Source organism: Aedes aegypti, chromosome 2, assembly GCF_002204515.2.
Source record: "Aedes aegypti strain LVP_AGWG chromosome 2, AaegL5.0 Primary Assembly, whole genome shotgun sequence".
In the NCBI taxonomy this organism is placed as follows: Eukaryota; Metazoa; Arthropoda; class Insecta; order Diptera; family Culicidae; genus Aedes; species Aedes aegypti.
Window position 1 is genome coordinate 74,759,324 of NC_035108.1, and position 25,861 is coordinate 74,785,184.

At 37.4% G+C, this 25,861-nt stretch overlaps 2 protein-coding genes across 4 annotated transcripts in view; both read right to left on the reverse strand.

The window, feature by feature from the left end:
* Window positions 1–10,675: 10,675 nt before the first annotated feature.
* LOC110675657 lies at window positions 10,676–12,719 on the reverse strand. Its single transcript, XM_021841230.1, has one exon. The coding sequence runs from the start codon at window positions 12,683–12,685 to the stop codon at window positions 12,515–12,517; it is 171 nt and encodes a 56-aa protein (XP_021696922.1). The 5' UTR covers window positions 12,686–12,719; the 3' UTR covers window positions 10,676–12,514.
* Window positions 10,676–25,861, reverse strand: part of LOC5573767 — a 40,235-nt gene continuing 25,049 nt past the window's right edge. For 2 of the 3 annotated variants that reach the window (XM_001654746.2, XM_021841228.1), the window contains exon 4: window positions 10,676–12,881. In XM_001654746.2, the coding sequence (XP_001654796.1) occupies window positions 12,741–12,881 (141 nt within the window). In that variant the 3' untranslated portion in view covers window positions 10,676–12,740. The remainder of the gene's footprint in view (window positions 12,882–25,861) is intronic. The other variant, XM_021841229.1, reaches the window with a different exon arrangement.

Below are 25,861 nucleotides of genomic sequence, written 5' to 3' on the forward strand. Positions count from 1 at the left end.
TGAGTTAAGCAAATCAGAATTGTTTGTGATGTTATTTTTTACTACTATACATTTTATCAGTAAGAGTCCAGTTTTGTGCGCGTCTTTATTTCCTGTTTATTATTGGACTATTATTTGAAATATTATTTGATTGTAGGACGATAGTAATTATTATTATTATTAATATTATTTTGCTAGTGAATAAGGCCGTAGTATTTGAATAACGAAAAGAAAAAAAGAAAAAGAAAACAATAATTGTTACGATAAAAAAAATTCGACATGGAAAACAAAACGCGCGACAAGCAGAACTAAACACACACGTACACATACACTATAACTTACCTCGAGTTCACGAAAGCGTGCATCAACTCACTCACACATCCAAAGTCACGCACGTTAGGACGTTAGGAAGAATTTCTTTGTTTCCATCGATGTCTCCCGTTATTAGTCGGGGAAGCGCGCAAAGTAGGCGTGCCCCTCCCCATTGATGGATCGGTTTTCCGATCTAGTACCCGTTGTTTTCGTAGTTTCTTCCCAGCTGTGGTAACCATGGATACAAATGCAAGCATTTCCGGCCAGCCTAAAACTAACACTGAAAAACCGTACTGTGCAAGCTCTTGATTTGCTTTCCTTCGACTGCTTTTTCAACTAGATGAACGATTATCAAACGAATGAATGGTTAAAGAGGGTTTTAAAAGTGAAAAAACGAGTTGAGAATAGTGTAAATCAAATTACCGGTGTTTTAATGATACTTTAAGAAACGGAAAGTCGAAAAAAGTTCAGATCTTTAAAAAGAAACATTAAGAAACACTGTAAACAGAAACCAAGGTAGGAAATCAATTGTTGCTAATGAAGAAATTTCCGAAGAGAAAGCAGAAAACCGAAATATATCTTATCTGATAGAAGACGACAAAACGTAAATCAGAGTAAACCAGTAGATGTAAATGTGCATACACAGATACTAAAACACTCACACAGACACCTATTATGTATTAACACAGGGAAGCAAAACTGGTTTGAATTTCTATACAAATAACACAAAAAAAACGGGGCGAACGGGGGACAAAATGCGTTGCGATTGATTGTACACGGAATATTAATGCAAAAACAAACAAATTCATATTCTTCCTGTGGGTGAGAAACAAATAGAAGCAAACTTTAGAGAAACAATTGAAACCAAGAGAAAAAGAGCGAGACATTTTAGTAGTCGATGGTTGAAGGGAAAGAAAAAGGAAAAACGAGAGAAATATGGGTTTAAATGAAGAAATGGAGAAAGACTTTTTACTGTGACAAATAATATTTAAAACGAGATGCAGAAACAAAACAAATGAAACAGAAGTAAACAAGAGAAACTGATAAGATACACTTATAGACAAAAAAACAGAGATATATTTGTAATAAAAGAGGAAAACGACAAAAAAGCACAAAATCCAAACGTAACCACTCACACCAGAAGCAAACGGTGATGGGTGTCGTGTGGTTGGCACATGAGTTTCACTTTTGGTTCGAGGCTTACATCTGAGTGCAATGCTACCTTATATTGACTGATCTCACGAAAACCAATCTCATCCCTACATTGATCGTACGTATATTTTGCATTAATTTGAGAGATTATACTATTTTTCTGAACTCTTACTCAATTCTCGCATCATGAATTTTTACTCTTCCATCTCCCTAAACTAGATGATTTAATAATTCAACATGTTCAATCACACGAACAGCACAGGACGATTCAAAATACCCATCTGTAAAAAAATCAGTGAGTGGTGCGTGGAGAAATTATTGTATTGAAAAAAAAAATATAAAAAGTGAGAAAAAGCCTTTCAAAAAAATTACAAAACTACGAAACTGGACACAGATTGATTGTATCCGACCAAAAACACTAATAAAAGACAGAGAAAATTTTATGTTTCATACATGGCTGTTTTGCTTAGGTATCCGAAATCACCAACGATAACAAGAATACGACTACAAGAATTCAAAAATGATACCTTTTGGTTGCATTGGTTTTGTTAAGGATCAGTTTGATTTCTCATGATGCTGCATATTTGTCCATCAGAATTCACTGCAAGCAGGATATGAAAAAAGAGGCTTTAGAGACCATTTTGGTTAAAAATTCTTTGAATACCTTCCATCAAAAATAGTTACTTTTTAAAGACTTGCATTAAACTAGAGACCTGATCTCTAAAAAAACTGCTTCCAGTCCTAAAAAAAATCGATTAAAAATCGATTGTTCCAAAATATAAAGTTGTTTGAATTCCAGATTACATTCCCAAAAATCAGTTTTTCAAATTTCGAATAATTTTAAAAATCGTGCATGGAGATTATGGCGATTCAAATTTTAAAAATGTTTGAAAATCCAATCCCCCATATGCTCCTTACCATCCTTACCATAAAAATAGTGTCCTGTGAAATTTTCAGCTTTATTGGTGGCGATTTAGAGGTGGCCCAAAGACAATGTAGGTTTATATGGAAATTAATATGGAGAATTTTTGAGAAATGTTCCAAACACGCTAGTACTGTAATGTTAGTACAAACTTATCATCCCATAGTGAAAACTCATTCTTCAAACCCTAATAAAGGATGTTGCTGAAGAAACAAATCCCTTTTGAGCTAATTTTGTTTGGGATTTTTGCAGGGCTATAATCCTATTTAAGCTAAAACAAATTCATGAAGAATATCAGTCGGATTGAATTTCTCTGTTCAATTAACTTCTTTATTATGATTTGAAGAATAAGTTTTTACTAGGGGATAATAAGTTTGTACTTACATTACATTACATCTAGCGTGTTTGGAACATATTTCAAAATTTCTCCATAGTAATTTGCATATAAACCTACATTGTCTTTGGTCCACCTTTAAATCGCCACCTAGAAAGCTGAAAATTTCACAGGACACTATTTTTATGGTAAGGATGGTAAGGGACATATGGGAGATTGGATTCTCAAACATTTTTATCTTTTGAACCGCCCTAATGGAGATATGTGAATCCATTACTGATCGAATGTTATTCATAACATTCAATAAAGTCTAGGGAAGTCCATAAAATTTCATAAGATTCTCACTGAACAGCTCGAGAAACGTTTTGAAATTTTTAGGGGGCTTTGACGCGAAAATTTTTGTCATGAACATAGTCTACCATGAATTACTTCCTCAAAGTAGTTTCCCTGATTTTTATCGGAATTACCTTAGAATGACAGTTTGTTTTTCAGGTTTTCCTAAAGATCACTAGAGTATCGCTCAAAAGAGTGCTTCAAGAATTCTTCTCGAAATATCTCCAGTGATCTCAAGTGAAATTCGACCAAAGTTCCCCAAGATTTCTCAAAGCATTGATAAGGGGAGCCCTTTAAAAAGTTCCAATATAAAAAAAAATCAATTACTTAGTATCTTAACAAACACCTTTCTAGAAAATAATCCTTAAAATGGTACGTTGTCTGTATCTTGAGGTCTCATATTGACCCCTGTGACCTATGTTGGCTGAAATTGATACTTTTGAACTTTGTAATTTAATGAATGTTGTTCTATCGAAATTACGGTTTCTGTACTAAATCACGACCAAATCTGTCTCAATCGGTTTTATTCGAAAAAACATACCTTATGCTTTGCTTTGAAGATGTTTCGACGGGTAGCTTCAATTGCCGCGCGTACCAAAAGGCGATCGCAGCCCAACAGTAACGGAGTTAACGCAGATCAACCTGAATCACTGCGACACCGCACAGCAGTCGACAACAGAAACTAAGTGCGACGTTGCGATAATAGCTGAACCGTATCGAGTACCATTCAATAACGCCGATTGGGTGGCGGATAGTACAGGCGCAGCGGCGATACAAGTGACGGGTATGTTTCCTATCCAGGAAGTGGTTGCCAGCTCAAACGCGGGGTTCGTGATCGCCAAAATCAACGGAATCTACTTATGCAGCTACTACGCGCCTCCAAGATGGACGCTCGAGGAATTTGGTCATATGTTGGAGGAGTTGACCGACGAGCTAGTTGGTCGAAAATCAGTGCTGATTGGAGGTGACTTCAATGCATGGACCGTGGAGTGGGGTAGCAGGGTAACCAATGCCAGAGGTTACTGGAGTCTCTAGCAAAACAAGACGTAGTATTGTGCAACGAAGGCACCGTAAGCACATTTCGGAAAGACGGACGGGAGTCAAACATTGACCTAACATTTTGTAGCCCATCACTGGCGGGCAACATGAATTGGAGGGTAAGCGAAGAGTACAACCATAGCGATCACCTGGCGATACGCTACAGTATTGGCCGGCGGAACACTGCGGAAGTGCAGAGGAACACAATTGGCGACCGGCAGTGGAAGACTAAGGCTTTCGACAAAGATCTCTTTGTTGAGGCACTTCGCACCGACAGCGATGCCCTGAACTTGGATGCGGTAGGGCTGACAACAGCGATGGCAAGGGCATGTGATACAACGATGCCACGGAAACGGAAGCCCCGCAACGATCGACGTCCCGCGTACTGGTGGAACGAGGCACTCAACGAACTCCGAGCTGCTTGCCTTAAAGCCAGGAGGCGTTACCAGAGAGCAACGAACGTAGAAATCATAGAGGAGCGTAAGGTCGTTTTCCAAGCAGCCAGAGTTGCTTTCAAACGCAAGATAACACTGAGCAAGTCTGAGTGCTACAAGCATCTGTGCCGAGAAGCTGACGCCAACCCCTGGGGGGACGCTTATCGAGTGGTCAAGGGTCCATCAATTCCGGTTGAAACTGTGCTGAAAAGCTGAGGGTTATTGTCGAGGGTCTCTTCCCAACGCATGATCCGACACCATGGCCACCCACGCCGTATGTCGACGAGGAAGAAGCAATCACTGAAGATCGTCAGGTTTCCAATAACGAGCTTGTAGCAGCGGCGAAAGCATTGAAGGTTAAAAAGGCCCCCGGGCCGGATGGTATACCGAATGTGGCATTTTAAGCAGCGATCCTAGCGTACCCAGATATGTTCCGGAAAGTGATGCAGAAATGCCTGGACGAAGGTCTTTTCCCAGATATATGGTAGATCCAGAAGCTGGTGCTGCTACCGAAGCCAGGAAAACCTCCCGGTGATCCTTCATCATACACGCCTATATGCTTGCTGGATACGCTGGGCAAACTCTTGGAACGGGTCATCCTAAACAGGGTGGCTAAAAGTACGGAGAGCGCGAACGGACTATCAGAAAGGCAGTTCGGATTCCGGAAGGGAAAATCGACGGTAGACGCAATTCGGACGGTCCTGGAGAGGGCCGAGAAGGCATCAAAACAAAAGCGAAGAGGAAATCGTTACTGCGCCGTAATTACGATAGACGTTAAGAACGCGTTTAATAGTGCCAGTTGGGAGGCCATCGCCACAGCGCTGCATAGAATGCGGTTTCCTGACTATCTGTGCCGAATTCAGCAGAGTTACTTCGAGAATCGGGTGTTGGTGTAACCCATGGGCGTCGAGATCGTCGGCTTCGCTGATGACGTCGTCCTAACTGTAATAGACGAAACGCTGGAAGAAGTGGAAGTGCTAACCACGGAGGCAATGGAATGGGTACGGTTGTGAACTTGATGAATGCAGTCAAGCTAAAAATAGCCCACCACAAAACGGAGGTGCTCCTAGTCAGCAATCGCAAAGCGGTTCAACACGCTGAGATTACCGACGGGGGACATGTCATAGCGTCACAGCGGTCACTCAGACACCTGGACGTGATGATAGACGATCGGCTAAATTTCAACAGCCACGTCGACTATGCATGTGAGAAGGCGGCAAGGGCGACCAACGCACTCACAAGGATCAAGCCGAGAAGCAGTAGGAGGCGTCTTCTGGCTAGCGTAGTATCGTCGATACCGAGATACGTTGTTCCGGCCTGGGGTGCAGCACTGCAAACCAAGCGCAATCGGGACAAGCTCAACAGCACGTTCCGGCTCATGGTTATGAAAGTAATAAGCGCATACAGAACAATATCGTCGGAGGCAGTATTTGTGATCACCGGGATGACTCCGATTTGCATCACCCTGGGAGAAGACATCGAGTGTTATCAGCGGAGAGGCACTAGACAGATGAGGAAATTGGCAAGGATCGGCTCGCTGGGCAAGTGGCAGCAAGAATGAGATGCCTCTGAGAAAGGTAGATGGACCCACAGACTCATCCCGAATGTGTCGACCTGGGTAAATAGGAAGCATGGCGAAGTAAACTTCCACCTGACACAGTTGCTGTCAGGTCACGGTTGCTTCAAACAGTATTTACATCGGTTCGGCAACGCGCCGTCACCGTTCTGTCCTGTGTGTAGTGAAAGAGAGGAAACGCTGGAACATGTTGTTTTCGAATGCCCGAGGTTCAACATGGAACGAAGCGCGGCGGTGGCTGCTTTTGGACAGGACTTCAATGCAGACATAATTGTAAGCAAAATGATAGGCGATGCTAACCTTTGGAATCTGGTGGAAAAAATGGTGGTGGAGATAACATCTATCTTGCAGAGAAACTGGCGGGAAGAGCAGCGAAGCAAGAGGCAGAGAGCAGTGCCTGGCATCGGGTCGTCGAGGCGCTAATGAACCGGAAGTCAACTCCCAACCGGAATCGTTTGACCGACATCGACACTCGAGTCAGCCTGACGAGAAAAGAAGACGAAGATCTCCCCTGCGATAGCCGCCGGTAGTCGGGGCACCATCAGTGCGGACGTCTCCCCAACTGGTACTGGTGACAACCTCCGACGCCGGGGGAAGTCAGAAAGAGAAGGAAGCGAGAAGGGATAAACGATGAAATGAGACAGAAAAGCGGAAGAAGATGGAACGGCAGTCTGCTCAACATGCAAGAGCTAACCACTGGCAGACTGTGCAGAGTGCAAGAGTACAGAGCGGGAAAACGTCAAGAACGTAAGAGAAGTGCAGATGCACAGCCCCCCGACGAAGTCGCATCTAGTGGAATCCGGGGGGATCCAGGCTACCGCCGAAAGTGAGGACTAGGTTTTAGTGGATAGGCACGCAAGTGAATCCCACACAGTGCCAATAATTAACAGGCTAGGTTTTTGAAACTTTTTGATACTCCACTATAATAAAAAAAACACATAGCACACACACCAGTATTTTATACAATTTTGAAGACCTGAAGCTGAAAATTGAGACGCACTGGAACATATCTAAAAACAGTATTAGATTAAGCAACCCTGAATTTGCTAGAAACGCATGATTTGATCCTTGAGAAACACAAACATGTTATTTTTGTTACGCTGTGCATTATGATGGCCCCTTATGATAAAACTTCAAAAATCTTAAAATACACCCCAAAGCCCCGCCAGCCGTTCAAAGTTTGTATGGAATTTACTATGGGGAAAATTACTATTGCAAAGAAAAATTAACAGAAGTCGTCGATTGACCTCTATAAAAATGCTGTACACAGACCTCGATAGATATTTTAACGATAAAGAATATTGCCGAAAAGCGCGAAACAATCGGAAATTTGTGTAAAAAATTATTGAATGAAAACCAATTGGCGAGGTGACGTTGATTAACACGTAAAGGAAAAACAATAATAACAAAATTGGTCAAAATTTCCGAATAGTCCATGCTTAAATTTTTTTTTCACAAGCTCGGTTTGCTTTGCGTTTCTCGACAATGTTGCTCATCGTAAAAATACCTGTTTGGTTCGTGTTTGAAATTTTTATGGAGGTCAATGGGTGACCTCTGGCGATTTTTCTTTGTAAAAGTAACTTTTACCATAGACCATACCAAACGGCTGGCGCTAAAATATAGTATCACCGATCGAGCTGAAATTTTGCGCAGTTGCTTTCCAAATCCTTTCTAAAAATTGGACTGGAGCGAGATTTTTTTTTTATTTTTCATTCCGTGTTAAGGGATGAAAAAAAAAATTCGACTCAAATTTCAAGCAACTTCTAGTATGTTAATAATTGAACAAAGGATAGCCCTTCCATTCTCTCGTCGTGTATATCGAAAGCCGAATACAATTATGGGTTCCTGTGATAGATTTCTGAGACAATCATGAAAATGTGTGATTTTTGACGGAAATGCAAAATGGGGTGTTAAGGAATTTGAGTTTCGTAAATAAAACCATATTTTGCCAACATCAAAACAAAATATTTAATAAAAATTTTGATGATTTCATTCAATTTCAAAAGTTATGTTCAGCCTTAATCAGATAATACATCAATATAATTGAACTTGGAACTCCTGCAAATGCAAACCATTTCATTTTAACTGCTAAATCTTTCATAGTTATTAATTCTATTTGGAAACTATCAATATATCGTAAATTGTCTTGAAATGATTTTTATACATGAATGCAACAGGATCATTACCTTTATATTAGCAGTTCACGAATGCTATAAGCTATGCAGAGCAACTGTATAAATAATCTATAACATAGGGATAATTTCAACAACCTTTTAGTTTTAATAGGGAAATGGTAAATTTGCTCTGTAATTAAAACACTACACTGAACAAAGTATTTGCATGCAACACCCAGTGGCGTGGTCGAAAAAATACTGAAGAGTAAAGATGTTCCAGTATGGAGCGGATATCTAACGATCACTCTATAACACAATGCGTTTATTGCTCAACGAGGCCGCAAAGTTTCTTAAAAAGAGCTCAGAAATAACAGAGTCTCTACACAGAGAGTTGCGCAAAGAGGCTTCTTTGAATGATGGATCTTCTTCGTCTTCAAAAATAGCCCCTCTTTGTTTTGCTGGTCTGCTCGATAGGTAGACGATTTAACAGTTCGATAGGTAGGTTTGGTTTCACTCTTCGCGCAACTCTTTATTTATAGACTCATTTATAGACTTATAGAGAAATGACTAAATATTATTATTGTTTACCACTTCAAAGGATTACCACTAAAAGGATCAATGACTTCAAAACCATTTCCAAATAAAATATTCATCCAAACTTTCCATTGTGTGATCGAAAAAGTTTTGGAAATAGTATGAAGGAAAATCCAATATTTATTTTAATACGTTGTTATTAAGATTTCCCTACCAGTTTTAACGATTTTCGAGATTAGACCTTTTGGTGATATTCAGTAACAAACAAAATAGACCACTTAACTTTTACAATGTAGTTTTACTTCACGGAATAAGCCAAAAGTATATTGGAATATATTATGGCATAAATCGAATGAGTTTAGTAACATGGAAAAAGAAGAAAAGATAATCCCCTAACACCCCATTTATTTTCAAAAAGAGACTTTTTCCATAAGAAATATTAAAAGTCGAAATCTAGATAAAATTTTCAAAAGTTTTTGTCTGTGTTGTGATCTCAATTAAATATACTTGCGTTCTAAGTAACTCACATATTTTATGAATATTGTTTCATAGTTTTGTAGATAAATGTATTTTGCCTATAAAATTCGAACAAAAATGTTTTGAATCGTTTTCGATATCTAGACTCCACAACAGACATCCCCTTTTACATAATGCAGCTCTCAATCCGTCGAACAAATCAAGCATTTCAGATGACTAGTATATCGACTTTCAACGTTTTTGTGACTTGTCAAACTTGAAGTTCAATCCCTTAAAACCCCACGAGTCCTTAACACCCCATTTTACGGTATATAACCGTGTCCAAGGTTAATGACCATCTCATGGTAGGCAGGCTTGCTAGAAACTCCTCTGCGATGCAAAGAGGAGGCAACTTTGCGTTTTTCTGAGAAGAAAATGAATTCAAAATTTTCAACACAGATCCTCAAGCGATTCGAGTGAGAGTGCAAAAAAATGCGAAGATTTTTTCTGGTACTCTCTCTTTCTCTCTTGTTGCGATGCACACCTTTACTTAGCTTCAGAAGAACTCTTGAGCGTCCCGCCTGAACAAGACAGTCCTCGGGGAGTTGTGCTGGCAATCTTTTTTGATGGAAATTTACTCTGGTGTGTTTTGTGCTGTATCTTCCGCGCTCAATTTTCCTTTCCTCTCTGCTTAGCATTTTTTTCGCTCCCTCGCAAAGAGGCAAAATGCTGCTCTACAGTATGTCACCGAACACTGATGATGTTGAACAGAATTATCAAGCCTGATGGTACGCTGTCATGGATAGATTATTTACAAGGCTGTCGTGCAAAAACAGTTGATGCCAGCCGTCGGTATACTGTCTTCGGTACATTAGACGGATTCAAATTTTCATAGTAGCCAGACCAATGTATTACAACAAAATTGTAGCACTATGATATCACGATTTGTTACAAATAACACATATTGTTTCATTTTTGTTAGAATCACTTTAAAATGATGGAGGAAATTATATCATAATTAAAACAAAATCAATGATAGTTACAAAGGCTGTTTCAAATTTGTTATAAATCAAAAAATAATTATAACACAATTTGTTGTGGAAAAAGCTTATAACTTATTTTGTTATAATTTAGTTATGAAAAATAACAAAATGAGCTCTATTTTTGTTTGATTAGAAACATAATGAGTAGCATTTTTGTTTAAATTATAACATATTTTGTTTCAATGTTGTTAAGTGTAGAGAAAATTGTGTTATAATTTTTGTTATTTTAACTACTGACCAGCTAAAATTTTAACATATTGTTACAAACGCTTGAGTAAGAAAACCTGTTGAAACTCTGCTGTAATCCATTGGTCGGGAGCTTGTGAGGGTCCAACTGAACAAATTTGGACAGTGGAACTTGCAACTTTCATTTGATGAAAATTCTGGCTTTCGGATACATTGCAAGATGTTTGTGAAAATATTTTTACTTTCAAAAAATGTATTCATCATTCTGATGTTCTTCAAATATATTTCTCTTCAACCGATATGACAATACTTCAGTGGTTTAATCTTACTCGAATTTATCTGATTGATACAATAATAAAAATACATAAAAATTCATAATTATACTCATTTGTCTGGATGCATGCATTCGTTATGTTTGTGCGTGCCCACTGAGGATGCTATGTTTGTGTACATATTAAACTTTTTTCAATAATTAAAAACTGAACACGTGAAGGTATGCTACCGAAGCTGGCGGGGGTTTTCCTCCCTGCCATTCAATTAGTAATGAGGTGTGTTTGATTGTTATGCATTTTATGATGGTTTTTATTTTTATTGCTGTTTTTACGGTGGCGTCAGCCAAAGGGCGGTCGAGGCACTGTATTTGAGAGTGGTTTTCAATGCAAAAAAGTGGACAAATGGCATCTACATTTCGTACGCAATGACTCCCAAAGGTGTGACCGCCTCATCCCTCGGACACAATCATTGTGATAAAAATTTAAACTCACTAATTGTTGGTGGATGATTGCGTTTCGCTTTGTCAATGAAGCGAAGTTCGTTTAACGGTCTGGTTTATTGTATTGAAATGGGATTGCCTGGGTGACGCCACTCATAATCATCGGTTTCGGTGGAATGTTAACTTTAAAATTGGTGCTGTTCTAGAGGAATGATTTAAAATATGGTTTCTTAAAAGCTAGGTTTCAAAAAAAAACGTGGACAGTATCATAAAAAATGCGTCTATCTAAGTATACTATTGGATGGAATCGGTTTCATTCAAGATTAGATCAGCGAATGGACATTTGACCAGATCGAAGAAATAAGAGGGAAAAATTTTTTGACTAAGAAAATCATCATTCTGTAACTTGTTGTGTAAACTCATATTATGCAACAAGCAGCAAAATTAAGATTTGGCGAGTACTGCAAAAATCTAGTTTTGCTTAGGATTTCATAAAACATTTTTTTTTTGCAATTACGAAAATTGTCCTTATAGATGGAATATTTTTGAGAGCGTCGATCCTTTTTTCAACTCATAATCCCACATCAGCGTCGAATTAGGTTCGTCAAACAGATTTTGAATTAGAAACTTTTTGACTAAGTTATTGAGAAATCCAGTGCAATTCCACAGATATTAATTTGCAAACTCCCAAAACAGAACCGAAAAGTGCTTCAAAAGTAGCACTTTTCAGTACTGTTTTTGTCGGTGGACAATATTTTGAGAAAAAGTAGGCTGATATAGAACAAAATTTCGAAAAAAAATTGAATTGTTTAGGACCATCCTAATGACAAAATTTTGTCCTTATATGTAATACAGTTTTGCGAAAAAAAACCTTTCGTTCCAAAACTTTTCAATATTTAAATTTTTATAGTTAAAATATTTGTTTCCTTCTAAGTTTGCGATCTGGCCCACTGTGGAATGGTGTCGATGTGACCACCGGAAATGAGAAAAATTCCGATCAGCCTTCGGAGCGCTTAGAACTCCCGAAAACTTTTTCGCTGTTATGATAGGAAAAAGTTATTTTTTTATCCAGTGCAATAGGATAGGACGGCTAAGTAGGAAGAAATTGTTCCCCGAACGAGAGAAACTGATTGAGTCGCATTGATTGTGGGTATTTCCGGTTTAACCCTTGAGGATTATGTCGTTTATCTGAGTTTGACGTGAAAGTAAGGAAGAAAGAAAGCAACATGAGGAAATCGAATTGGTTTAGGTATATGCTACTGACTAAAAAGATGCTAACACCCATTTGGCATTTCTCCGCTGTCCGTCAGAGATTCTTATCGTTGATTATATGGGAGGGGGAAAAGCGGAAGGGATGGCGCAAGAGTGTGAACTGAACACTCGACTCAATCAGGCATAGCTAACTTTTTGATCGTACGTATGCTCCCGTAGATCGTTATCATCCGGGAGCGCAGTATGGCGAAGTCCCAATCGACCTCCACATCTGAGGATCAGCATGATGACGATGACGATGAACATGGCCAGGAAGGCCACGGCCGGATAAATGACAATGAAGGCCATTTTTGGGTTCTTTGATTCGAGGTTTGTACTTTTTTTTTATATAAGGATTGACTGATTAGATGTCACTTTCACGTTTGGCGTGCAGTTCGACGTATTCCTCTCGATAGCCGGCTCCTCGTCCGTACTGTTGATGCTGAGGTTGGTGTTGGGGGCGGTGATGTGACACGGTGTACTCTACTGGGCGTTCGATGTCGGGCTGGAAAAAAAAGAAATACAAAGGTAATGAATATAAATGACGCTTCCAAAGTATTTGTATTAATTGTTGTGCATGAAATTGAAAACAATTTTTATTCAAATTTCTGGTTTTTCGAAATCTTCAAAATTTTACAAAGTTAAATTTGGATATTATAATAAGCTCAAATAACTACGTGACCTATTGTGCAACCTTAAAGACAAGGTTCCACCGGACGAGCAATCTGGAATATACCGGATCCCTTGTAAGGATTGTCCCGCTGCCTACATAGGCCAAACTCGCCGAAAAGTGAAAGTTAGACTTAAAGAACACAGAAATGCAGTATCGGCCAATAAAATTAACGAATCGAGTGTAGCAGCCCATGCGATAACATCCAATCATGAAATAGATTGGGAAAGTGCGAAGCTTATAAAGAGCGTAAAGAAAACTTCGCACTTGAACGCATGGGAATCTATGTTCATCAGCAACGACGAAGGACCGCTGATGAATGAAGACGATCCACCCATCACGTCGTGTCTGTTCAATTTGATAGATACGACGATGCAGTAACATTTTCTCTTCGGACGCGTACGAACAACGTACGAGAAGCAATCAGTCGGACATTGTCCCGTAGATGGGCTACATCGCGCCCGAAACCGGTCGACAGAAAGGTAATTTTTAAGCTTTCTTGACGTTAGTAAGAACTATAAGTGTTATGTCTTGTCTCGCGTCGCGTTTCGTGAATGTAAGCTCAACTAAACAGATATTTCTTAAATTCTGTAGCATTTCGTTGTTTTATTACTGACATAATACTTAAATAGGATTATGCTACTTTTTCCCGAATGTAATTTCATGAAAATCATTTTCCCGAATGTCAGTTCCCGAGTGACCCGTTACTCGGAAAATGATGCAGTTCAAAAAGGTGCAAGGTAACAAGGGTGCATATCCGATGACTGGTTCTTTCGTCACCTTGAAATGCAAAAAGTTATGACAATTATGAGCAATAAAAACTTTTCGGGAAACTAGGCTATTCGGTTTAACGGAATATTCGGGGAACTGGCATTCAGGCAACGATATTCAGGCAAAAGTAGCACATTTTTCAGCTACTTTTCCACGAATGCAGGTTTTCCAAATGTCGTTTCCCCGAAAACCAGTTCCGCGAATGACCCGTTCCCCCAAAAAGTGATAAAGTTGACAAATGTACAAGAATTGTCTTCAGTGACAGAGAACGATAAGCAATCACAAGAAGGCGATATTTGTGTCATTTTCGACTAAAACTATGTTGCCAAAGATGTCGAGGACTGAAACTTGAAAGAGCCGTTAAGAAAATTTAGTAGGATGCATTACCTGATATTGGTTTATTTGCCACCCTGATATATATAAAGTTATGAATATTGTGAGTACCAAAAACTTTTCGGGGAAAAGGGCTATTCGAGGAATTGTCGTTAGGGGAAACGACTTTCGGGGAATACTAGCACAACCATTCAATAACGGGGCCAGATCACAGTTTCGAGAAAAAATCGTAAACATAAACATGATGCAATATATTTCAATATATTTCTCTATATTTCTCTAACTCGATATCGAGTTACGGAATATCGAGTAAGGGGGAGTGAACTGTATCTCAGAACCCTTACGAATTTTAATCTTATTTCAAACAAATTTTTGGCAGGATTCTTTGGTATTACTGAATGATGTTCCTGCGGAACGTCGGATTTAATTTTCAAGTTATCTTAACAAAAGTTTAAAAGATATCCTGGGCGTAATTTTCACATAATTCTGAACATGATTCTATAATAATGATTTAAATAACAGTGCACTGATATGTATCTTTGAAAAACTTAATGGAAAACGTTTATGTTTTCGAAAAAGTTATAATTCAAAGCAACATACTTATGAATGAAATTCTCAAAACAAATCCGTACACATCAAGAAAATTTTATTGATTAGTGACAGAATTTGCTATTTAGTGCCATGCTTCCATTTTAAATTAAGCTTGTAGAGCAGTACTTCCCAAACTGTTCACTGGTGCGCCGCAGAACTTTGCCAGGTGCGCCGCGTGTAAATTATGAACTGACATGAAAATTATCTCATGAAGATCGAGGGAAACTTTTAAAGGTATTAAACATACACACCTTGATGTGATTATGATTAATTTAGAATTAATTAAGAACCTACACTCGAGTCAAGATATTATCTCAGAATAACTAAGCTCTAGTATCTTTTCGTAAAATACATAGCAGAATGAGATTATTAGATGTTCCAAAACTTCTTCAAGCATTGAAAAACTATCCTACCACATGATAAAATGCACAAAAAAGACCAAAGTTGTTCAGAAGCCTTATGGCGTTCTAGGTGAAATTTCTTATGCGTAATTTTGAAGCTACATTGCGCTAGTGTGCATGTAAATATGGTCATGTTTTAGAAGAATCTATTCATGATCTTGGCCGCATAGAAAGTTCGTGTCTTTAACAAAGTTGTTCAGAAGCTTGAAACAATTTGAGGCATCACCATTTAGTTAGCAAAATTGATGTTCGGTTAGCAAAAGCGCTATTTTGTTAGCAATTTTGGCGCTACATGGCACTAGTGTGCATATAATTTGTTCATATTGTAGCAGGTTCCAGCTTATGATCCCGACCATTTATAAAGTTCGTGTCTTCAACAAAGTTGTTAAGAAGCTTGAAAGGAATTTTAAGCTGCTCTGTTTGGGTACAAATTTTGCCGCGATGTCGCGCTACGGTGCATATGAATTTAGTCATTTTCTAGAAGGCTCCATCTAATGTTCGTGGCCACCTAGAAAGTTCGTGTCTTCAGCAAAGATGTTCAGCAAAGATGTTCAGAAGCTTGGAAACAATTATAGACAGCACTGTTTGTTTCGTGTCTTCAGCAAAACTGTTCTGAACAACTTTGCTGAAGACACAAATCGTTTTAGGTGCCCAGAATAATGAGCTAGAGCCTTCTACAGCATGACCATATTCACATGCACACTGGCGCCACGTAGCAGAAAAATTGCGCATTAAAAATTTCACTCAATGAACGCCTGAAGGCTGCTGAACAACTTTGCTAAAGACCGCAACATTGTAGAAAGCAGGGAGTCCGAGATACTACATCATAAATATAATAGTTTTTAGGTGATGCCAACTATTTGGGGTGCTGTAATATTCAACTGGGGTGTTGCAATATTACGTGAAGCAATTCCATACTTATGGTGGGTAGTGTATGATTCGCAAATTTACTATGGAAACCACTGTCACAGCCAGAGCTATCCATTCTCATTTTTAACTACTCGTAAGGATTCGACAGTGCGAGCACATCACTACAAGCGCATCTCTATTATACCAGTATTGAATACCGAAAACCTGGTGATAATCACGTGGTAGGTTGAGGGACAGGATGTCCGAGATAAAAAATCAATGTTTTAAAAGTGATAGTGCTCAACCATAGGATGAAATATATGGTTGCTTATAGATTTTTGTAGCACATATGAGCTTTCTGAAAATTGGTTCAGAGGTTTACCCATGGATCGATTTATAAAGCGGTGTGAGAGAAATATTTGATCGGGTTTGAGTTAAGGTGATTATAAAACGAAGCCGAATTTTGAATTTTCAAGTGCACAAGACTGGTGAATCTGACAACAGTTCGTGTTGAAAATCAATCAAATTGCTTGGTGGTGACCAATGGGATAAATTTTCAGCGCGGTGCGCTGTTTGATTCTCAAGACTTGTGCTCTTGAAAATTTGATGTATGGCTTCGTTCTATAATCACCTTAAGTATATTGAAAAGTTCGGTGGTAGGTCATTTGGCATAAAGTCGTTTGGCATAAAGCGCATAAAGTCGTTTGGCATAATGGTCATTTGGCATAATGGTCATTTGGCATAAAGTCGTTTGGCATAACGGTCGTTTGGCATAATGGTCGTTTGGCATAATGGGTCTGAAACCGAGAATATCTTAAGATGAGATTCGTTTTCACGTTTCTATTGAATCTTTCTGATGACATCAGGCTTGTTGTGGAGTCAACAATTGACAATAATTGATACAAAATGTCACTTTATTCTACAAACATATGCTCTTGAATAAACTAAAGCATATTAGGAAAGTTATTGTCAATAATATTTTATAATTTATGCAGAAATTACCCTTCTTTCAAATATTAATTCTTCTTTTGAGTTCCGCTATTGGAATAATTTTTGCACTGAAGATTTTGATATATTTAGCACTAATTTACCCTTCTTTCAAACATTGGATTTTTTTTAAATATGATGTAACCAAATTATAGGCATAAAAACTGTGGATTTTAAATTGATACAAATTTCACCTTCTTTTGTACATAAGCTGTTCTTTTAAGATTTCTTTATTTTTTAGATATTGTGTTGTTCCCAACTGACAAAATGGCGGCAATTGATAGCATTGATCTGCTCAAGTTATCAGCGAAAAGAGAAATCGATTACTGCAGTTACTTTGATGGGTTGTGCTACTTTTCCCGTAATGTCGGTTCCCCGATTGTCGTTACCCCGAACGCCAGTATCCCGAATACCAGTTCCCCGAATATCCCGCTTCAACAAAAAGTCCACTTCCCCGAAAAGTTTGTGGCACTCATACTTGTCGTAACTTTAAACATTTCAGGGCCATCTGATATGCACCCTTCTTTATTTAATTGGCGGTTCTTTTGAGTTTTACCGTCCTCAATATTTTTTCCACCATGAGTATAGCTAAGAGTGATAGAATACCTGCTTCTTTTGATTGCTAATCGTTCTTGCTCGTTTATCTTCCAGCCACTAAAGACTATTATAGCACCTATTTAAACTACATCACTTTTCGGGGAAACGAGTCATTCTAGGAACTGGCATTTGGGGAACCGACATTCAGAGAAACGACATTCGGGGAAAAGTAGGACAAGAGCTATAATTCTAAACGCAATTTTTGATGTCTTTTCGTTTTATTATGCCGCAATAGTTTTTGGCGTCCAATCTTTTATTGATTTAATAATTAATTTTGCCTTCTTCTAAAACTAGGCTGTTCTTTATATTTATACTGTTTGCAAATTGTATTATTTAGTCAAGCTAAACGTTCACTATTTATTTATTTCGCAATTCTTGCAAGTGCTGTTAAAATAATAATTACTTTAGAACCTGTAAATATTCAACATATTTTTTTGCAAACACAAGATCTCCTTTCAAGATATGCTGGAAAAATATTATTTTAATCACAAGTATTCCCTTCTTTCGATAATAGACAGTGTTTTTGATGTACACTTTCAAAATTAAAATTTATATTGAATCGTTCAAAAGTTTTGCCACATATATTTTCTTTCAAAAATGTGTTGTTCATTTCAGTTATGTTGTGAGAAGATATTTAGTGTTAGAGCCTTAAACATTTTAAACGAAAAATAATCTGATCTCGTATATCTCGTATATTTTTGTATTATACTGCAATAATAGATCTTTGGATAAGAGCTTTTAATATTTTGCAAATAATTTTTTCCTTCTTCTACCAAGCAATTTTCATCAAGTGTTATGTACAAACTGGGATAGAGCTTGATGTGCAGCAAAATATGTGCGTTCCATTATTGATAACTGCGAACTTTCTTTGCCATTTTCTATTTTCAAATATGTATATTGCAAATACATATCGCCATTTGCTATTTTCAAATATGTATATCGCAACAACTCAACAATACTTTATGTTCTGGGATGTGGAGAAAATTATTATTCCAAAAAGATCTTCCACCAGACCCGACACGAGTTTTATTTAGCTATGCTCTCTACTGCCCATAAAGGCATAACTGTCCCATATTGAATTAGTAGGCATTGAGAAAATCGCGTTCAATATGGGACTGCACCAACTTAATATATTTCCACAACATTTTCAAACAAAGTGTGTTAATGTTCATATGCATAGTTAAGTATATATTAAACCACCACGCTTTTTGAGAAACTACGAAAAAATTTTGCTATGGGCTCAGTGGTGTTGATCTCGGTAAAAGCTTTGAAAATGCCAAACGACCATTATGCCAAACGACTTTATGCCAAACGACCTTATGCCAAACGACTTTATGCCAAACGGGGTACAATCGAAAAGTTCTACTGTCCCAAGCTTTCTGTTTAGGTTATATTTTCGCCCAACAGTACAAATAATATTATTATTAGCTAATTTGTTAGTTTTTAGCTCCCACACAAATTGTATGTAAGCTAAACGATTATCTATAAAGGTCATATGTTCTGCAGATTTTTTTATACAGCCATATCTTAGTGAGCTTCATGACTTTTCGAACATTGATTTTTTTTGGGACACTCTAGCTTAACAATATACATTCGGGTTTGTAATTGGTTTGACTGTGCGCACACAGACAGACAGTGCGGGAGAGTACTGAAACTTCAAAGCACCCAATGGAGTTCCAATTGAATGTTGTGGGCATTTCTGTGGTTGTTTAAATCGATTGCCCGACGTTGTACACATCCAGTGGACACAGATATACCGGTAGTTGCTGTTCCTAGGAACATTCTAAATTTCGGTGTAGTCATTTACAAACGGTATGCGAGGCACACAGTATACATCTACTACACATGCTTTGCAAAGTCTTTTTAACAACAAGTGTTCAAGTTAAATTGGGTGATGCCTCTTATCGTCATTAATGTCTTAACATTTTTGATTTAATGGGAAATTTTCAGATCATTATATAGTACAATTGTAGTTTGTGTAGTGTAAAGAGTAAAACTGATTATTCTGTTGAACAACTCTACAGGGATTTTGTTAAGTTCAACTATCCAAAGCGATATTTGTTATCTAAATTTCATCAACTCTATTTGAAAACAAATTCTAGAATTTAATGCAGAATAAAGTTTTATCGGCTCTTTCAGGCTTTAAACAGCTAAAACGTCTTCCGTACTTCTCCAACGTTTCAGAGTATATTTTGCCTTCATAGGTTTAGATCCTTATAAAGTGCGTAATGTATTAGCTCATATCAAACTTAAAATTTTGTTCGAATAGTGTATTATATAAAAAATTAACAAACCTGACAACCCTTTCATCTCATATTTGGTGCGAGTGTATATTTATTCAATCTTTTGAGACATTCTCGTTGAAACCAGGCTGCCATCGGCACACATTGTTCCAGTTTATGTCACTGATTGCTAGCATATGCTAAAACTAAAGAGTGGTCGTTTCGGTTTTCTAAAATAAATGGACCTCTCGTGTGCAAGATCAGTCAAGGCTTTGAAAATCTTTTGAGAATGCATACATTTTTTGGCTCTCAACTCTGAACTTAGGCAAGAGAAGCTTTAACAATCGATTCCTTAGTCTTGAAAGCGCGTTTGGGTATGATATCTTCTCGAGGAGTGGCGAGGGGCGATTCGTACGGTTTTAAGCCCTTCTTAAATTGTTTGAAGTACCTACAATAATAAGTATTAATTTGATAAAGTTAACGACACTTGAATATAAATTTGCATTCGAGAATGCTGAACTTTTATACAAATGAGTTATCGACGAGAAAAAAATGTTGGGGCCCGAATTTGCATAGTTTTTGGTGAAAATAAATAAGTTGAATTATTGAAGCAAAAATTGAGGTTTTTTAAATTGTGCAGCTATTTATCTTCTGAACATGTAGGAAAAATTTTTACTTTTAAAATTATCGTTTGTATTTTGTACTAACTTATATAGTTTAGTTTGGAGATTTGATTTTTGCCAGCTATTTGAAAATCTGGACCATTTTGCGCCAGCTAGCTAAACATTTTGGGTAAAAGCCCATTTTTTATAAATCGAGGTATTTCTTCACGTAATATGTCTCAAATTTCCCTTGGAACACATAGCAAACTTAGTGGCATCATAAAGAGGAACGATGTAGCTTTTCATTTGAAGCTAAAAAGCATTTAGACGGCCATATTGAATATGTTAAAAATGTTACTGAGAAAAAAAAAGCTTGTGCGCATCAATGTGTGCGCGACGCTCGATGTAAAAATACGGTTTCTTTGATTGTGTTGTTTTCGCTGTACTGTGAGCAAATGCCATAATTGTACGGTCAAAAGGAATTGTGTTTATATGTTTGGGCTGAATTTAGATAGCGAACAATGAATTTTAAAGGAAATTAGTATATTCTATCATGCTGAAGGAATGGAAGGAGATGCCAGTAGATCTATATATTCTAGTAAAACATTTTATTATAGCGTTGATATATTGTGTTTTAACCATTCAATACACACAGTGAGCCGTAAGTTGAGAGACGAATCTGGAAACTGATTCCGACGGAGTTGAAAACGATACGACGGACTGAGAATACGATAAGATGCATTTTCTTTGCATTATTTCCAAAAAGAGATCAAGGTTTATCAAAATGTTATTGTACAATGCTTAAGTCGTTTTGAGAAAGAATTGTTTGCTTAATACGATGGATACTAGCACATCACCCTACGATGCCACTAAGTTTGCTATGTGTTCCAAAGAAAATATGAGAAATATCACTTAAAAAATACTTACCTTTTTATAAAAAATGGATTTTTATTGTTCAGCTACCTGATGTACAAGGGGTACATCAATGTGAAAATAGTTTTAACATATACTACGACTGGATTGGAAAATAATAATAATAATAAAACAACTACTGCCGTGAACTTTTCAAATGTCTATTGTGCGTTTAGTTCTAGATCAGCCCAGAATACCTTAACTTCGCATTGAGCAATAAATTCTTCGTCGAAATCCAAGATTGTTTGGGATTTGGTATGGAAAACAGGTTCTTTTTAGCATAAAAATCCAATTTCTCATGATAGGCTTGGAGAGTTAAGTAAGTCGACATTACTTAAATCTCCAAGCCTATAATGAGAATGTATGATCTGTAAAATGTCTGATAAACAAGATAGAATTAAAATTTTGGAATAAAAAAAAATCATTCGATGAAAAATTGAGTTGCGGTATCCAACCAAAATATACTTTCTAGATTCTTTAAATGATTTCCTTCAAAAGTGTCAAAGGTCATGGGTGGTCAGATTGGCAAAAAAATGGGCTTTTTGCATGTTTCGAGTTAATGAACATTTGCCCAAAATTAGGTTGACATCGGTGATGGTCGATTACACGTTTATACCTTTTTGTGGACACTTGGTATGAAATGACCCATATGTCACATAATATTTTTGCAAAATTTGCAAATCGTGCGAAAATCCTCACAAAACTATCACGCTTTACTTTAGTTTTGCGAAAAACTACAATATTACCAAAGCCGAAATAAAGACCTCCATATCCCTTGCAGTTGTCCAAAATTTTATGACACAAAAGGTAAGTAGAGCAACATCTAGAATGCCGTAAAAGTGTACTGCGATCTGTCGAACTTGAGTACATTTTGCAGTAACAAGGGACCAATTGCAGTACTAGAAGTGGTACCCAATCTGAACCCGAGTGGGACGCACCTGATATTACGGTAATTAACCAGTTTTTGGTATATTGATCTTGTTTGGGCAAATTTTTAATCAAAATTGAGTGCGTATTATTCTGAATATATAAGTAAATATAATAAGTAAGCCAAATGTTTAAGATTTACTGTGTGGTGTTTATATCTTTTCAACTATTATAGTTTATTATATTCCATAAAAGTCGAATTTTGCCCCACCTTTCTCTACAGTAGTAGCAAATGATGTTGATATTGCCTGAATTTCAGACTCCTTCACTCCCTGCACATGCAGCAAAACAGTAAACTGGAAGCAATTTTGGAAACATCAACCGAGAGAACCAAAATGGTTATTGGCCTCGACATGACCCTACGGCCAAATGTTCCAGTTTTTGGGCATCACTGCGATGGTGACCGATATCGAACACAACCGCGGTAGAGAGGGGCCCTGCTGTGGTAAACCACCCCAAACTAATATACGGGCTGTGGTCAGCAAAACAATCCGCAACCCACCGCCGCCACCATCCGACCGATATTGGCACTCCAGAGCCGGTTAATGTCCATTCAAATGAAACGGTTGTGTTTCGGTCAAAAGTTGGTTTCGGAACGGTGGAGATGTCTGTCAGGTTACAGTAGGTTGGTACAGTTGGGTTTCATATGGGACGCTGCCACCTACTCTACGCCCACTGCAATTTCTCGGTTATCGTACTATTGATGTAGGTGAAATTTGGTACGTGGTATGTCGCAACTATGAAAAAAAAACAGATTCTTTCCATTACACAGAGGAACTAGTTTTTGTCCCAAGCATCAAAATACTATTCTTTGCTTAATTTGAGGAGGCCGACTCTATTGGTTTATTGATTTAAGCAAACTTGCATGGAAGTTCATCATTTTGTAGGCTGATTCTATGTAAATTTAATCAATTTTGAGAAGCTTATGAATACGGACCATCAAAGTATGTAATACCTTCGTGATTGTAATGGTATTTTTTAATAATTTGGGAAAGTATTGTATCTGGTCATATGAAAGAAACAACTAATTTTGTATGAAGGTTGCAAGCTTGATTGAACATTCAAATAAATCGCTATCATCGTGAATTTATATGAAACTATGTGTCATAAAAGATTAAGCACTTTCACGGTTATTAGCTGAGAGATTTAGTATGTCGTGTGGCTGGTACAATGATACTCTATGACCAGGGAAGTCAATAAAATTTCAATTACGAAAAGATCCTTGACCGGTCGGGAATCGAACCCAGACACCTTCAGCATTCCTTTGCTTTGAAACCGCGGACTCTAACCACACGGCTAAAGAAATTTTCTGGATACACATAATTTAATCTTTGAGACACGCGGAAAGGTAATTTGTGTTCCGCTGTGTATACTGAATATGAATTGCGGTGGGAGGAAAATGCGTGGCAACGTCCAATATGAGATCTGACTGTACCGGGTGAACGATAGCCGATATCGAACTGTCCGTTGGCTATTAAATGTGTATCATTCACACGGTGGGCGAAAATGTTGAGGGTAGGGTAGAACGGAATGCGAGTGTTCGAGCTGATATCACAGAACAAAATATATATGATTGGATATGCAAAATTTGCATGGTATTTGGATACATACAATATTGCGAAGATAAACTGAATTTCGGCACAGTACATAAGTTAGGTGGGGGATAGTTTGGGGAATGAAGTAAAGAGCACATAAACAAAATTAATACAAAAATATTCAGTTTACGAAAACAGTTGGCGTAAAAGACATATTGATCGGTTTTGAGTTGAACATACTGAAAAATTGTACTTTTTTCAAGCATTTCAACGGTATTTTTAAGCGATTTTTCCATCCAAGTTTCATCATTATGTTTCCAACCCTCTCAGTAATTTGCCAATCATAGCAGTATTCCCTATTATAAGAGAAGCAAACTTTTAAAATTGGTAAAAGTTAGAGGAAAATCTATTTACAAGGCACCGCAATTGTAGGGTATACTGCAGTCAACAAATGCATTACTTAAACGACTAGTGGTTTCATATGGAAATAGCTAGGGTCGATGTACCAATAGCCACATAGGTAAGAACAAATATTTGTATAAAATCGAAAAATAAAGCCAGCGGCATTATTTTTACATCATCTGAAAGTTTTTTATCTTGTATTAGTGGAACAAATAGAAAAACTTCGAAAATTCATTTTTTTGTATGTATTATCGTTTGTGCCACTATAGGAACACATGTGCCTATAGTAGCACTATTTCAAATTTCTGTTCTTATAGTTCATTATAGTTAGGTATCATTGAGATTACTAGGTCCGTAAACTGGGAGCAAATCGATCAATACTTTACCAACTATTTTATTTTATTGTCCTGAGGGATTCAGATATTGTCAAATCTAATTCAACAAATTCAGTACTTCGTTGATCTCTTTCAGGCTGCGTAAGTGATTTTTATATCATTGAAGATAACGGCTCAAAAATGAAAGTATGGAAATTACACTTTGGGAGGAATTGAAATAAGAAATGTTTAAAAATAAAAAAAAATGTCTTCCAAAGTTTGAGTCCCCGGAATCCAAAAATGCCGTCAAAATTTTCAAAGTTATTGAATTTCATCATTAAAATTAAATAATTAACTATGTAAATAGCCATCATACGCCTACCTCCACAGGAATTCCTCCAGTAAAACCTCCTACGTGAATTTATCCCGAAATAAACATAAAAAAACAGAGACTTTTCCAGAAGTTTCTCCAAAAATTCCTTCGAAGATTCTCCCAAGGTAATCTCTATCGTAATCCCCACAACAATTTCTGCAAGGATTTCACCAAATATTCCTTCAGGAAGATAATAAGATCGGTTCTAGAAATACTTTCAGCAATTCTGCCAGGAGTTCCAGGAATTTCTGCAGACAAATCTCTGCAAGGATTGCTTCAGAGATTCGTGAGCAGTTACTTAAGGCAGTGCTGATAGACTCACACTCAAATCTCAATCAATACGCCTTCTCGTGAGAACAAACTCATTAGGGACCTGCTTTGCTAATCTCACGCTTGAAATTTTGATGTTGAATCACTCAATCAGCTCAAATCGTAAAACATGATTCAATCGCAAAACCCGTCAAAAACTCGTGAAACCCAAATGTTGTTGTTTACGTTGGAAAGGATTACTATAATTTTACCAGACTAACAAGAAATTATTGCCGTGTGCGAGTAAACTGTGGAAATACGAGACAATAAGTCAAAAAGGTGAGCCAACTCATTCCTGATTTTTGACTGCTGAGTTGTGTGATTGACGACACTGCAGAAATGCCTCTAGTAATTTCACTAGTATTTCATTGAAATTTTTTTTAAAAAGTCCTCCGGGAATCCTTCTTCAAAAATTCTTCATGTTATTTTTCCTGATATTCCTTCAAAGATTCATTAACCTTACTTTCAGGGACCCCATCAAGGATCCTATAGAAAATTCCTTAAGAATTTATTCAGTGATATTCTCAAGGCTCTCTGCAGGAATTCCTCCAGGGGTTACACTAGGGCGATCTTTTCTATGATTACTTAAGATAATTTTCCAGTGTTTTTTTTTCAGTAATTCCTTCAGGGATTCCTCAAGGAATTATTCCGGAGTATTTTTCAGGGATTCTACTAGAAATTTCTCTGGGG

Coding starts and splice junctions, on each gene's coding strand:
- LOC110675657 (XM_021841230.1), bottom strand. CDS start 12,685: ATGGCCTTCATTGTCATTTATCCGGCCGTGGCCTTCCTGGCCATGTTC.